At 40.8% G+C, this 15758-nt stretch overlaps 2 protein-coding genes across 5 annotated transcripts in view; one reads left to right on the top strand and one right to left on the bottom strand.

Moving 5' to 3' along the window:
* Positions 1 to 3491: 3491 nt before the first annotated feature.
* Positions 3492 to 7834, bottom strand: LOC129491174 (amphoterin-induced protein 2). Of its 3 annotated transcripts, none has more exons than XM_055295130.2 (3): positions 6437 to 7834; positions 6133 to 6228; positions 3492 to 6056 (listed from the first exon to the last, which is right to left on the bottom strand). In XM_055295130.2, the coding sequence occupies exon 3, from the start codon at positions 5991 to 5993 to the stop codon at positions 4425 to 4427; it is 1569 nt and encodes a 522-aa protein (XP_055151105.2). In that variant the 5' UTR covers positions 5994 to 6056; positions 6133 to 6228; positions 6437 to 7834; the 3' UTR covers positions 3492 to 4424. The 3 variants fall into 3 exon arrangements, with proteins under 3 accessions (XP_055151105.2, XP_055151107.2, XP_055151106.2); XM_055295132.2 differs by having other exon boundaries at positions 6138 to 6228; XM_055295131.2 differs by lacking the exon at positions 6133 to 6228.
* The window catches only part of PCED1B (PC-esterase domain containing 1B), a 132811-nt gene continuing 123652 nt past the window's right edge, over positions 6600 to 15758 (top strand). For both annotated transcript variants that reach the window (XM_055295135.2, XM_055295133.2), the window contains exon 1: positions 6600 to 6704. The gene's annotated coding sequence lies outside the window, so the exon portion shown is untranslated. The remainder of the gene's footprint in view (positions 6705 to 15758) is intronic.

Below are 15758 nucleotides of genomic sequence, written 5' to 3'. Positions count from 1 at the left end.
TTCCCGTCTTTTAAGGCTGCTATAACAAGGAATGATAATAAATAAAAACTATCTCACACAATGTCTCTGGTATTTAGTAGGTGCTTACTAAGTTAAAACCAGTATAAGTGCCATATGCACATTTTACAATTGACAAAGTGTTTATTTTTCTATACTCTGGTCCTTATTGTAAAAGAGCTTCCTTCCCTGGCATCTATCCACAAGCAACAATGGCCGCTTAAGCAGTCCTCTAAATTATTCAGGAGATTGTTATAAGACTTTTTAGTTCTACTTTTTATATATTACCATCCAATAATACTTGCAAGGGCAAATTAATCATCATCTTTCCACATTAACTTTCATATTATAATAAATTAAATCATGAATCGGGGGCTGGCTCTTGGGCAGGGATGAATGAGAGAACCATGAAGAAAAATCTTGTGCTTTCTTTAAAAACTATTCTTCTAATATGTTGGAGAAGCAAAGAGTTTGCTTCTCTGTGGCCGAAATCTGCACTCAAACATCCTTTAAATATGTCCTCACTTTACTATAATCTAATCAAATTTGAAAGCTCCAAAGCTCATTGTTAGGAACCCAATCTGTTGTAGCTGCTTCAAACTAGAAACAGTTTTAACAAATGAAAGAATCAGGGATATAGTCATCTCAAAGTAATTATTCCATGTTCCCCAGTTTAGAAAATATAAGTCATAAGTTACAGCCAATTTACTCTATGTTTCATTTAGTGTCCATGAATCAAACTCTTCTGTTTTTCTAATATATGAGAATATTTTTAGAGGGCTGAAATTCTTATTTTTATTAATAATGTATTAGCAAGTAAAAGGAATGTATTTTGACATAGCCTCAGATACACAATTTGCTGTGGTCCCATTTCAGGATGTGTTTCATCAAAATAGGTAGAATCAGAATAGGTAGAATCAGAATGGCACAGTAAATTAAAAAAAAAAAAAAAACAGTTGGGCAGGCCTTACCCCAAACATCTTGAATAGGAATCTCTGGTTGAGAAGTGTGCAGCGGGTAGCTGCTGGAAACCCTTGCTTGTTTAGCTTTCCCCTGCGAGTCTATTGAGAAACCTAGTTTTGAACCTACTGCTAGATCATTTGGTAAACTGGATAACACTGGAAGGTGACACCAAGCTAGCAGCAGTTATGGCAAAGGAAAAGCGATGATGCTGTAGGATGCTTAGGCTGTATCCTGTTTTAATAGTGCTTCGCAGGATGATCCCAAATCAAATATCTTTTCAGAATTTGAACTGGTAATGTGTCTTCCTGTTCCTCTTATGTTTCCACCCCCATAAGTTTAATCTACGTCCCTTCTGATTGTTAGGAAAATGTTTATTTTAAAATACAAAAAACATTTTTCTGTGCAAATAATTCAAGCAATTAAAGCTAAAAAATGAATATATTTTAGTGTCTTTAGACTGAACAGTGAGGACTAATGCAGAAGTTAATTATAAATAAGAAAATCTTTTAGGTCCTTCTTTCAGATTCTAGATCTTGAAAGTGTCTTTAAAATTTTAACTCACAACTATAGAATACATTATCATATATATATAGGGAATAGTGGACCCAGTATCTTTATTATAATAAAAAATACTCTAATCCTTGGAAAATTTCACTTTTATGAACTTTGATTGATTTCTCCAGTGAGTTTCCACCTCTCACAACTATATAATAAAAAATACTAAGTGGCTTAAAAAACAAAACTCAGTTACATAGATTATTACTTGGAAAGAAAATTATATAAAAGGTCTCTGTGAGATATATTTTAAAAAGATAAATTACTTTTGTTCCTGTATTTAAAATGTATGTGATCAGGCTCCTATCAAAAAATGGATACATCCAAGAACTTAAAATTCTACATCGTAACATTCAGTTTCATACTTTTTTCATCAACAGTCCTTCCTACTTTTGCTTAAAACACAGCTTTGCTTTTCAGTATTTGGGATTTTCTTTCTGTTTTTTGTTTGTTTGTTTCGGTTATAAGTATCTTAGTTTCTATCTCAGCTCATCCTATCCTTTTGCCAGAGAGCCATTCCCTACTCCTAGCACTGTCCATATTTCCCTGCCAAATGCAACACTTTCTTTCACAGGATCAAGGATTTGAGGAATGGAAGAACCTTAGAGATCCCCTCCAAAAAAGATTTAATTCAGGAATCCTCTCTTCAACTTCCTTGTCAGAGGATGGTCCTAGCTCTATTAAACATTCCCAGAGTATCACATTGCTGGAGAGCTTTCATGGATCAAGAGGTTTTCCTTGTGTCCAGACTAGCTGTATGATCCTAAACAAATCACAGCATCTCTTGAGTCTGCGTTTCTATAAAGCAAGAAGAGGTGATGATTTCCAAGGTCATACAAGTCACAGAATTCTTCCAAATTATTTTAATGGCAGTAAGCAGAATAAAATGCTTGCTTGTAACATCATTGGCTCTGAAGGATATTGTCCAAAGGGTGAGGTTGGTGTTTAAGGGTCAGTGACAGTAATTTTTAACACCATCCAATGAGGACTTTTCAATGCTACCGAGCAGTGGGTCTACATACTGTTCCCTAAAAGGACACCTCCTGGCTACTTGTTCCTTAACTTCCCGCTGCCCAGTCTGCCACTGAAAGCCCCACATGGCACTTAGGGAGCTCTCACCATGCAGCCATTATTATCATTATTACTATTATTATTACTGATTTGTTCACAGAAAACCATTACTACCAAAGTCAGTGGTTGATCTTCCATCCTTATCTACTTATCTGCAATATTTTTCACTGTTGCCCACTCCCATCCTTTAAAAATTATCTTCTTTCTTAAAAATCAATCAAAGATTGATTCTCCTTTGCCATGTTTTGATCACTTCTTTATGCCCATCCCTTGAAAAGGAGTCGTTTCTTTGGACCTCCGATCTTCACCAGGGAGAATGCTAAACTCCAGCTCTCCTTCTTTCCCTGCCACTGTTTGACCTTACACAGGTCATATTCTCTCTGGGCCTCATTTGTCCCTGAGAAGAGAAGGAGCTGGAGTGATGATGTGGAATGTCTCTTCAAGCTGTACACTGCTATGCTAGTCATCTTAATCCCATTCCTGCATTCCTTCAGTATGTGGTAGAGTTTCAGAAAGCAAGTATAGGTCTGTGATGATGCTAATACCACCAAGAAATCATTCACTCCAGTATGGGGAGAAACCTTAAACACCATCTGGTCTGAAACTTTTGTTTTACAGATGAGGGAACCTAGGTTCAGAGAGGGTACTTGATTGCCTCAAAGCAGAGACAGGATAATAAGGAGGTCTCCTGGGCTCTCACTTGTTGCAAAATAAGAGTTTAAGTGTTTTCTGGATCTGGTTAAAGTGTATAATGATATCAGAGTGAAATGTCATACGGAAGGTATAAATTGATCTAGAACACATTAAAGACTTCCCCTCCCCCTTTAAAAAAATCAACTTTAAGAATTTTGGAGAGAGATTTGCTATCGGTGGTGCTTTATACAAAATAGCATAATCTGATAACATAAAACATTTTAGATTTATGTTTTTAAATAGCCAAATAAAACAAAACATCAAGTCACAGATTACATATATTTACATTAATTCAAATGTCCAAAGCACAGTACAGTAGGGTCTATTTAATAGTTCACATAATTTAAGATTTACATACACACAAGCACATGAACCAATATTAGTTTGCTAGAACAAGGATTTAAGAAGTTACTCAGACATTTTGGTATTGACACTTACGTATTTATGGCAACAAATTATGATGACTTTAAATTTTCAATGAGATCTTTTGTACAAGAATACAGAATGGGAAGAATATACAAAATGAAAAGACAGGGAACAAATGTATTTTCCTTGCACTATTTCTATAACACCATATAGGATGTGGCATTATCCAGTACATTTTATCAGTGTAGTCTATTCATTCTGGTCTGAAATGGTAATTTTGGCTGAATAATCCCCAAATCTAACTTTGCTTTAGGCTTTATAATTAATTGATGCTTGATTCTTCTTTCTACATCTTTTAAAAATGAAATTGGACACTAGTGTTTTTCTTTAAAATAACTCAACTTTGGTACTAGTAAGTTAGCAAAGTCTATTTTTAAAGGACACTAATACATAAAGTTTATTTTTTCTTTCAACATCCTAAATAAAGGGACAATGGGAGTCATATCACCTCTGGGCCTGCTCTGAAATTATCAATAGTGCTAAAAGCTAAGATATTGTTATCTAGCACTTAAACTTTGGAAAACAACCCCATCTTTCTCTGGTACATTCAGGAACTAAAGTGCTTTACCTCATTTCCTACCAATCATTTTAAGAGACCATTTGGTTGTATTTCAAAGAACAAAACAACACAATTTCTGTCCTGCTATTTATTTTGCAGACCACACACAAAGTTAAATATGAAGAGATTAAATTATGACATCATACGAATATAGCACAAATTAAGTGGATGCCACAAAAGGTGTGTCAGAAAACACCGAATTGACTGAATCTGAGTCAGATTTCCCCCTCGTGGACCTTAGGATGCCCTCAGCTATCACTGCCTCGCTGGGAAAGAGCCTGACTTTCCCGTTCTGCCCTGCTGCAGTATCCTTCAGGGGTTCCAAAAACACCACTCTTTTACCTGCACCTGCCTTCCGTTCATCAGTGGAGGCATCACTAGCGGGGCCAGGACTGAGAATCGATGAATGGGCATTGCTTTGGTGTAGTATATTTTTCTGTCTCTTGGTTTTACACTTGCAGGGACATGGAGTCAGATAGAGGTACAAAAGTACCAAAACGATACTGGCCACGCAAGCAGCAAGAGTGGTAAAAGCTGTGTTAAATGCCTCATGGGCATGGGATCTGCTTACAGTGAAATTGCTCACATTTATTGTGACGTCCACAGTTTCATTTAACAGGCGTTGCTTATTCATTGCGATACAAGAATACACTCCAGCATCCTCAAAACGAGGGCTTTCTATAACCAGACTTCCATTGTGAAACATGTGAAAGTTTTCCATCTCTTTATCCGGCTCTAGCAGCCTGTTATCTGGACCCACCCAGATGAAATCGGTATTTGCATTACCTGTCTTGCTGTCACAATGGACCATCAGTCTTTCCCCGACCTGAGCCTCATGAATAAAGCCAAGCGCACGAAAGGAACCATTGATGACGCTGTCAGAGCAATTCATAAAGCTATCCTGGAGCAGAAGTACCTGACGCCAGTGCCTGGAGTCAGACCACAGGCGACAGGTGTAATCGTTCTTAAAATCCATCACTGAGCTAAAGTGCCTACGATACCAAAAGACCAGCAACGAATACAGGGAACAGTCACAGACAAATGGGTTTCCATGAAGGTAGATGCCTCTCAGCTGTTTTCCTGGCACTAAATTTATATGGTGCATTGGCATGGAAGGAATTCGGTTATAAGAAACATCTAAAAACATCAGTTCTGCAAGCTTGAACCTTCCAACATACAAATCCATCGGAAACTGTGTGAGAAAATTTCCACTTAAGTAGAGTTTCTGCAACTGGGAGAGCCCTCCAAACGCTGAAGGATCGAGATAGGATATGTGATTGTTGTAAAGCAGAAGCACTTCCAGAACCTTCAACTCTTGGAATACAGCATTTTTCACCGTCTTCAGCTTATTGGATGATAAGTCAAGACACTTCAAATTCGGAGTTGTGGAAAAACTGCCCGTGGAAATGCTGGTGATGTTGTTATGACGAAGAATTAGGGTGTTCAGCTTTGCAAACGATACTGGAATCCACTCAGAATCCAGAAGCCCAATTCTGTTATAACTCAGGTCCAGTCTCTTAATCAGTCTGAAAAGGTTCCCAGGCACCTTGGACAGGTTTTTGTTGGTGCAGCTGACGATGTCAGTGGCACAGATGCAAGCAGTGGGGCACACCCCAGAGGCACCAGGGCCCACAGTCACTGTGATCATCAGCAAACACAGCAGCTCCCTGCAGCCCGGTCTGACGACGGCTCCAAGCAGGGTGGGCACAGTGTGTACACGTAACGACATTATGGTCGCCTCTGAGTCTCTTCCCCGTGTCTTTTCCACAGGCTCAGCCTCCCACCCGTGAACCTGGCAAACAATTAATATTTCAGAGGGAGTAAAAAGCAGAAACTGACTACCACTAGTTAACCCATAAGAGCCATACCTTACTTTCTTTCCAATAACTTTTGAAATGGGTTTTCACAATAGGGAGCTGCCTCTTCACTGTTAAATGTATTTTTTCCTCTTTCCTGGGTTAGTCCTGCTTATAAAAATTTACAAGTCACATTCTCTCCATACAACCTGCCGTCTCACCCACCAACAGAAACTCAATTTTTTCCTAAGGTGCATCCTGCGTTGTTGTTGTTGTTGTTTTAAACTCCCTCCAACAGACACAACTATACGCAAACGTAGCCTACAAACAATTAAACGGAAATACTTAGCAACCACCCATCCAGAAAAAAACTCACGGTGCTGGGGAGCCTCGCGGGCTCCGGGGAGGCTGCCTACGCAGTGCCTTCCGAAGGTCTGCGCGTCCGTCTGTCCGTCCGTGTCTGTCACTCTTGCACCTTCCGACTTCCTTTCCCTGCGGCTCCCGGCGGGCGGCAGCCTCTCGCCGGCTCTCAATTTTGAGGAGTTTCAAGCAGCCGCGGCGGCAGCAGCAGCCCTGGACGCAGCAGCCAAGCTCTTCGCTGGCTCCCGGGGGCTCCCTCGGGCTTCTCTCATCGCAGGCTGAAGGTACCGCCTCGGCGCTCTGGCCGCCGTGTGCCCGCGCGCGGGGCGCCCCGCTCCCGGAGCCGGGGCCGCGGGAGGGGGCGCCGGCAGCCGGGCGGCAGCGGGCGGCCCCGCCTCTCTGCACTCGGGAGGCTGCAGGACCCGGGGTTCCCGCGCGCACGGGGTCGGGAGAGGGGCTGGGGGGCCGGTCCCACCCCTGCGCGTCCTGCCTCCTGCGGGCAGCAGCTCGGAGCCTGAGGGAGGGAGCAGGCTGGGCGCGTGGTGGGGGGCGCGCGATGCGGAGGGGGCGGCGGCGCAGCCAATCCGAGAGGCGGCCGGCGCCCCCTCATACCGCCCCGCGGCCTCGCCACCTCCTCCCGCTTTCCTCCTCCCGCTCCCACCCGGGCCTCTAGAACGGCCGCGCAGAGCGGGGAGGGGGCAAGGGCCCTCACCACAGGTCCAGACTCTCGTCGTAGGGTCAAGATGCCCAACCCACTCGCCTACCAATTACGTCCCTTCGTCCAGCTCCAAGCCGGGCGGTAATGGGGTCCAGGAAGGCTAAAGGGAACACACCCAGCCACCGAGGGAGGGGTCTCACCCTTGGAGACCCACTTCGCGGCGGCCGCACAGGTCACGTCTCTCTTCCCACCCAGGCCAAGGAGTCCCCGGACCTCTTAGAGCTTTGCTTTGGGGCGAGGGCCAAGGAGGCTTTGCCTGCGCCAAGTGCAGTTGACTGTCTGGGTTTACAAAATAAACCCAGAAGCAACCTGACGTCTCCGCTCGCTTCTGGGGAGGAGGTCGCGGGGGAGGGAAGTCGGGAACGTTTCCTCGCCACAGGGCTCTCTGCTGGGAGGAAGTGATCGGGAAATCGCCGCGGGGACACCCCTCACCTCCCTGGGAAAGTTCTGTCCCTTTCCTAACTCCGGAGGCGGCAACAGGGATGGCATCCAATTCGAGAAGGAGAAGGGCAGGAAAGAAGCCTTGGAGGCGACCTTCCGGCTGGAATGCAAAGATAAGAGTATTAACCCAAGTAATAATAATAATCCCAGAGCAGACCTTTTTTCCTTTTTCTTTTTTCTCTCTTCGCCTTCCCCTCTTCTCTCTCCCTCTCTCTCCTTTCTCTTTCGTTCTCTGTCTCTCTTTTCCTCTGTCTCTGTCCCCGCCACCTCCCGGTCTTTTGCAAGCGTGCTCGTGGCGCGTGCGGGACAGGGACGTAAGGGGCGTGTGCGCGGAGGCTCTGCATCCCTTCCAGAGATGCCGCCGCCGACCAGCGCGCTTTGGTTCAGCAAGCACAGAAGGTGCAAGCCGAACGACGCCATTCAGAAATGCGGTGGAGGCTATGAGGCTGATGAGCTCCACGATTAAAAATCCATTTTTGTTTAATTCCAAGATAAGTTTTAACGATGGGATTTGAGTGAGTCAGATCGCCCATTTGGCCATTATATCCGGATTAAAAGAAATAAATTACTGCCTTGACAAAAGATGCCAACTACAGTGGAATGAAAAGCAACCAAATTGAGGAAACAGTTGGGGCAGGATAGATAACTTGTAATATTACTTGAAAATAAAAATGATGAGGACAACCAACTCTTCCTCCCCTCCCCCACGCACCTTTTCACTTGAGCAGTCTTGAATTTAGTGAAAGTTGTTTCCTACATGGTCCATGAGTCATTGCTGTGATCAGGCAGATTTGGTAGGCCAACGCCTAATTTAAATAGAATTGTTTGTGGAATAAAGCCGGGCTAGCACTGATAAATCTAGACATTTTCAGATGAGGACAACTTGATTCAGATTAATTTATTTCATGAAAAGTTGAATTTAATCATAAGAACACAGCCTAAAATGCTTCATGCAAGCATTTCTTACTGTGCACTTCAAGGGGAGAGGCAGAAGTTGAGATTTTCTAGTATTAGGCCACACTTCCTGGGATTCTCAAAAAACTTGGTCTCCAGGCCTTCAATTTTATAATTAGAATAGTTAATACAGAGGAATAGAATTAAAATCGCTCAGAGGAATATTTTTTAAATGACTAATAAATGACCAGGTTTTTGCAGGATTTTACTAATTAACATCGTATTTTAAGGAAACCATGAAGGCAGAAGAAAGACCTGTATTTAATGCAAATATAGTCTAAAAGGAATAAGTGATTCAAAAAAATAGAAACAGGAAGGTTATATTATTATAACTACAGGCATATTGTAGAAACATTATGCAGAGATTACACAGCAAAAGTAAACTAAATGCACTCAAAATCCATAGATAAGGCTATTTATCCATTTGAAGACCTGATTTGGGGGTTTCACATGTTTGTGAAAGGGAAGAACGTTGTAAAAGGATTGAGTTTACTAGCTGGGAGGAGAGATAAGAATTGATCTTAAGGTATAAGATGTGACCTTATTTTGTGGAGGATAACATTTTTATCTTTCTAGCATCCCTTCTCCTTCTTCTAACAGATCCCTCTTTCCACTAGAAGGTAAATTCCAAGAGGATAGCAGTTTTATCTGTTTTGGGTATTGCTGTATTCTCAGCTCTTAGAACCCTGCTTAACACATTCAATAAATTTTTGATAAATGAACTGATGAATAGGGAACCTATTCAAAGTGGTTAAGATAACGGTTTACCCCAACTGAATCTGCTGATTGGTGTCTTGCCTTTTATGCTTTGAAAGCTTGTCTTAAAAACGAAGGAGAAGAAAGAGAAAGAGGAGTCCTGTAAATGTTATTTGAGTCCTGGATCTGGTAGTACCTGAAGGCCACTGCATACTTTTACATCCTTTTTAATTATATTTTCCACCCCACCCCCCTTTTTTAGCTTAAATTATTTTCAGTTGTATGTCACTTGTGACAGACAGAGTACTAACACATGTAATGATGGTGATAATAAATATGTACTGAGCCATTATTATATGCCAGACACTGAGCTATGCGTTTTACATGCATTATTTCATTTATTGCTCACCACAGCCCTGTGACATTATATAATCCTATAACCCAGATGGTAAACAACTGTGTTCCAAATTATTTGAAAATGAAATGGGATGCAATTATCTCAAGGTTCTATTTGAAGGATTTAGATTAAACAGAAGAGAGACGTTTCTGCCAGGGTAGTTCCAACCTGGAATGGGTTGCCAAGACAGATGGTTGAGTTGCCTTCTCAGGAATTTAAAATAGGATGCGATAGATATTCCTCTGGCCTCTTCCACATGACATAATACATTGGAATTTTTGACCATTCAGTAATGACTCCAAGGGATAGTAGAATGTGACTTGACACTTGACGTAGTTCTGAATCTAGTATGCTGAGAAGGGTGTGTGGTCATGTGAGTGTCTAGCTGGGTTTGGAAATACTTTCTGCCTGAGGCAATAATTTGAGGTGATGAAATCACAGGAGTTCTAGCCCCATGATTTCCACAATTTCTTAGGTTGTAATCAAAGATGTAAGGAATTAGAGATATGAGACAAGAAATTAATAGCACATGTTTGATGATTCTAAGTCATTTTTACTAATAATTAACACTTCAATAGCACTTTGTGTCCTAAGAAGGGCTTTCACATTCTTTATCTCCTTTGACTCTACCATGCGTCCTGTAGTCAGGTGGAATTTATACACTGGCAGATATCTTGTTGCCTCTTTTTTTGGCGTGAGGCACACTGGGTGTTCTTTGGAGATGGAGCTCACTGGGGTCACTGATTGCTGCATGCAGGAGCTTCCTGTGGAGTCTCATCACTCTGGTGGGCAGCACTCTTAACAGAATTTTTACAGTGTGACTTAGCTTGAACCCACAAGAAAAACATACCTTTGCCCAGCAACTATGGAAGTGCACTCAGCTCCTACAGCATCCTGTTCTTCTCTTGGCCTGCTCCAGTTGGCTTTTGTAAATTGCCTAAGATTTTTTATAGAACCAGATCTCTCACCCAATCCTGTGTCTTTCATTATATAGAGATACATTTTCAGGGAAAACTCCAACTCCAGCTCCTGTGCTTTCTGAACTCCAGGAGACATAGGTCAGCTTGTGGCATGTTTCTCTGGATGCTCCCTTTACTTGGCTGGAAATGGGGGGATAGAATGGGAGTATTCTGCGGGAGGTACTGCATGTCCTCCCCAGGAAGAGCTCACAAAGGGGCTACTCTTTAAGCAATCTCCACTCACTCATCTGGTTGTTCTGTCTCCTATCTTCATTGACATAGGCTGGACAGTTTTTCGTTTTTTAATTCACTTGAGATAAAATCCACATGACATAAAATTAACCATTTTAACCATTTTAAAGTGCACAGTTCAGTGATTGTATAATATATTCAGAATACTGTGCAACAATCACCACTATCTTAATTATAGAATACAGATGCTCTTCAATTTACAATATTACATGCCAAAAAAAAACTCAATAAATAAAAGTGCATTTATTACACCAAATCTACCGAACATCATAGTTTAGCCTAGCCTACCTTAAATGTGTGCAGAACACTTACACTAGCCTACAGTTGAGCAAAATCGTCTAACACAAAGTCTATTTTATATTAAAAAAAGTGTTGAATTGCTCATGGAATTCATTGAATACTATACTGAAAGTGAAAAACAGAATGATTGTATGGGTACTTGAAGTATGGTTTCTACTGAATGTGTATCACTTTTGCACCATTGTAAAGTTGAAACATCCTAAGGCAAACTGAACCATCATAAGTCAGGGACTGTCTGTATTTTCATCACCCCAAAAAGAAGTGCTATGCCCATTAAGCAGTTACTCCTATTTCCCTTTCTCTCAGCCCCTGGCAACCACTAACGTACTTTCTGTTTCTATGGATTTGCCTATTCTGGACATTTTATATAAATGGAATCATTCAATATGTGTTTTTTTGTGTCTGGCTTCTTTCACTTAGCATGTTTTCTAGGTTTGGACAGGGATTATTAGCTAAGGGTTGCAGAATCTGTTAGGATCACGCTGTTGAAAGACCTGCATAGGTTAGCTGCACTTGAACTTAGAATGTGGTTGTGGGGACCAAAGTTCCATTTACCCAGAGTCTTGGATTATAAAAGTATTAAAACTCTGTGTGATTGCAGAAACCTACCAAAATTACAAGGTGAGGAGATTTAAGAGGCGATCTAAAATTTAGCTTCAGCAGAAAACATGAGGCTGGGCTGGGTGGCTCATGTCTGTAATCCCAGCACTTTGGGAGGCCGAGGCTAGTGAATCACTTGAGGTCAGGAGTTGGAGACTAGCCTGGCCAACATCTCTGCTGGCGAATCCCCATCTCTACTAAAATTACAAAAATTAGCCAGGCATGGCAGCACACGCCTGTAATCCCAGTTACTCAGGAGGCTGAGGCACGAGAATCGCTTGAACCTGGGAGGCAGAGGTTGCAGTGAGCGGAGATCACACCATTGCACTCCAGCCTGGGCGACAGAGCAAGACTCCGTCTCAGAATACAAAACAAAAAACCCATTTAACCTCTCCAGGAACCTCAAGAGTTAATTGAGGATGTAAAAATTGACTATTTCTAAAGTTCCTTTCGGCTTCAAAAAATTAACTTGATTTTCTGATAACAATGTGTCCTCTGTTGCCCAAGTCCCGGGAACCCTGAATTTGTTTCTTCACCCGCCAGTTAGCACTGCCCTGGGCAGACACAGACTCCTCTTCTCTCTCCAGTGAATGACGTCAGTCCCATTGCTACTTCAGGAAAAGTAACCTAAGGCAAGTTCTTTATAGTTGAGAGATCACTTTAATCTATTAAGTATTCTATTGTGATGGGTATCACATGTTCATTGCAGCATTTTCTTAATGTGCAACAGGGATGTGGGTAAATAAATTTGTGTACATCCATCTGGTATAATATACATTCTTACTGAAATAATGTGGCAGGGGACTATCTGGTGACAAAGCAAAAAAATTACAAAATGGTATGGTTCCAGTTTTTGTAAAAGAAAAAAATATATACGTATGTTAATTATATGGTATGCATAGATAATCAAATGAAAAATCACGTACCTGTGCCATAACAGTGTTTCTTTTAACATATTTCTTCTCTTTCCTTATCTGTACATTCTATTATTCTAGAGTCCTTTGTGAGAAGAAAAAGTACGATGAAAACTTAGTAGTTTTTAAAGTCATGTGCATCAATGTTTCTGCTTAATTTGGTTCCTACTTCAGAATCAACTACTGTACTTTCAGAGAGAAAAACCCTCTTCTGGCTTCTCAGGCAGGAAGTGACTTAGACCTCCCCTGTTTTGAGGCATGATAATTGCTGTCCTGCTTTAGCTCTGCATTGTTTATTTGGCGGATATTTACTGAGCACCCACTGTGTGCTAGGCGCTATTCTTTAGTCTGAGAATTACAGCCATGCATAAATGCTACAATAGTCATACAAGTCTGACTAAAATTAGGCACATAATAGACATTTAAATATTTCTTATTGCCCAGTTGTCCACATTCTCACGTTTAGGGTTCAACAACCTTGGGTGTGATCAACTCCCAACAGCTATGAGTCCTCCCCGACGGCACATTCTTAGTCCAGCCTTGGTGAAGGTGGCATGGTTCCCTGCCCACACTGCTTTTTGTTTTTCAATGAGAAACAAAAGTAAAAATCACAACTAAAAAGATTTTGCTAATTCTTAAAGTACTGTACTATGTGCTTATTGTAAAAAAAAAAAAAAAAAAAAAGAGAAGTTATAGAAAAAGAATCAAAGAATGCCATTTACAATCTCACTGGTAAGTTACAATTTCTGCTCAAAGAATAAATCCATTGAAGTGAGGAACCTGAGAAGTTTGCAGAAGGATGATCTTTTTTCTTTGTCATAATTATATAATGAGAGAAACAAGCAGACCTCTTTAAATACTTTAACATTCTCAGCTTTAGGAATAAAATAAGCAGATGAAAATTTGCTTAAAAAAACTCAGTGTGTCAAAACTATGCATCTAGCATTATAGTTATCTCTTGAGATTTTAGTCATAAATGGCAGGTGCTCTAGTTTTTATTTTGCTCATTGTTAGCCTGAAGAGATCATCTGATTGAATTCTTAAATGCTGTTATATCCCTCAAAACCGGGGTTAATTTTGCCTCTCTGATAAATATGGATAATATTTAACAAACCCAGTTTAGAGAACTATATGAAACATTCAGAGTCCTATTTTATGCCCTTTAAAAAATTTGATTTCCTGTAGCAGTAAGTAACTCATCATAGCTTTATAAAGGGAATCTAATTATTCAAAGTAATATCTAATTTGAAGCAGCCATTATTCACCAACCAACGTTAACACTAAACAAAATAAAATTGAGAGAGAAAAGAATCAACTCTCTCCATTATACAGTCAGCACTATTGCAAATACTTATTCAATTACTTTCAGCAAACACAAGGCCCTCTGTGGTGGCTGCTCCATGGGTAATTTGCTCTGGAACTCTGACCTTTCAGTTTGTGACAGTGAAAAGAAACATCACATTAATATAGGAGAAGACAGAAGGACCTCTCGAAAGACCCAAGAAAGTGGTCTTGATAATAAGACCTACCACTTATTATATTCTCACCATATACCAGGCTTCTCATTTAATTCTTATAAAGGGCTTCAGAGATGGGCATTAGCATCCCCATTTTCTAATGAGGGCCATGGCGCTTTGTTGGTTTATATAACCTGCCCAAGATTAGTGGTAGAAGCAGATTTCTCACAGAAGTCTGCCTTGCTCTGGATTGATGCTTAACAATTAGTTCTAATGCTTCCCATTTAGGGAGTAGCAAGGTCAGCCAATAATTTAAATTCCATTCAGCAAATATTGTTAGTCCTGGCCACACTCCCAGATCCATGATATGGTTGCTCTCCTCTAGGAATTTGTAGTGTTATTAGAAATAATTATAGGATATAAGGTGGTATAGAATTCAATTCCAAATTGGATAAAACCATGAGCCAAAGTATTTGTAACAGAAAATATGTACTTTGGGCATTTAAAAATTCCAAATATTCCAATTCAGAATTTTAGATCTTACTCATTTTGTTGGAAAAGTATCTGATTCAACAAAGTAAATTGTATGCAAATAAAAATATAATCTGGGGAAAACCATTAAATGGTCAGAGATGAAAATTCTCTCTTAGAATTAAGCAGTACTAACATGAATCCCTATCGGTCATCTTATCTGTGGCATTCACAATAAAGAATTATAAGCAAGGAAAGTAGTGTCTCTCTCCTGCGCATACCAAGGAATTGAAACACCTTCTAATTAAATGCAAAATAGAGTATTGAATCAAATCCCTGGATTTTGTTCCAGAACATCCATTTATTAACTGTATAACCCTAGGTAAATGACTCAACCTTTTGGATTGTCAGCTTCTCCATTTGTAAGATGGAAATGCAGTACTAATACGTGCACTGTTTAATTTCACAAAGTTGACTGAGATGAAACATGTAAAAAGTGCTTTGGTGAACTATAAAGCTGTAAAAGAGTACTTGCCTTATTGCCCTTGTGCCTTGGATGTGGTCTGACGCAGCACAGATGTTTAACAAATGTTTGTTGAACCTAATGGCTAGGTTTATGTGCAAAATAAACAGAGCTGGAGAGGTGTCTCAACACAATGATGTTTGTACTAATTATGTGGCTCCCCCGAGCCTGGCTGTACCAGAGTCCAGCAGGTCCTCATTTCGCTCAGCTCTGCCTTACTCTCCATGGTGCTCTCTCTCAGCTGCTGCAGACTGGAATGAGTCCAATGGTCTGCATGCCTAGGCTTCTCAAAACCCCTGGGGACTCGAAGGTGGCATGTTGTGGGGAGCAACCTCAGTGACCTTTAGTAGAGAGTGAGGGTCAGCAATCTCAAAACACACTGGAGAGTACCCAAAGGGGTTCTGAAATACAGGGAAAGCAAAATAAATAAAAAATAATAATAATCACTTTCTCCAGAGAGCAGTTTTGACATGCTGCTACTTGCCTCTTGCATTGTGATAAAAATACATGGTAGGAAATCAATGTAGGTTTCCTGGGCAGCTGTTGTATAGAAGAGGTCAGGTGCAAATCTGAACAAGTTGCTGAAGGATGAGTCTGCTCACGGACGTTTCCTACTTCATGGAAACAGCCAGATGATAGAAAACATGCTTGACATG

Source organism: Symphalangus syndactylus, chromosome 10, assembly GCF_028878055.3.
Source record: "Symphalangus syndactylus isolate Jambi chromosome 10, NHGRI_mSymSyn1-v2.1_pri, whole genome shotgun sequence".
NCBI lineage: Eukaryota > Metazoa > Chordata > Mammalia > Primates > Hylobatidae > Symphalangus > Symphalangus syndactylus.
Note: the sequence above shows the minus strand (reverse complement) of the source record. Positions and strands in the feature narration are given on the sequence as shown.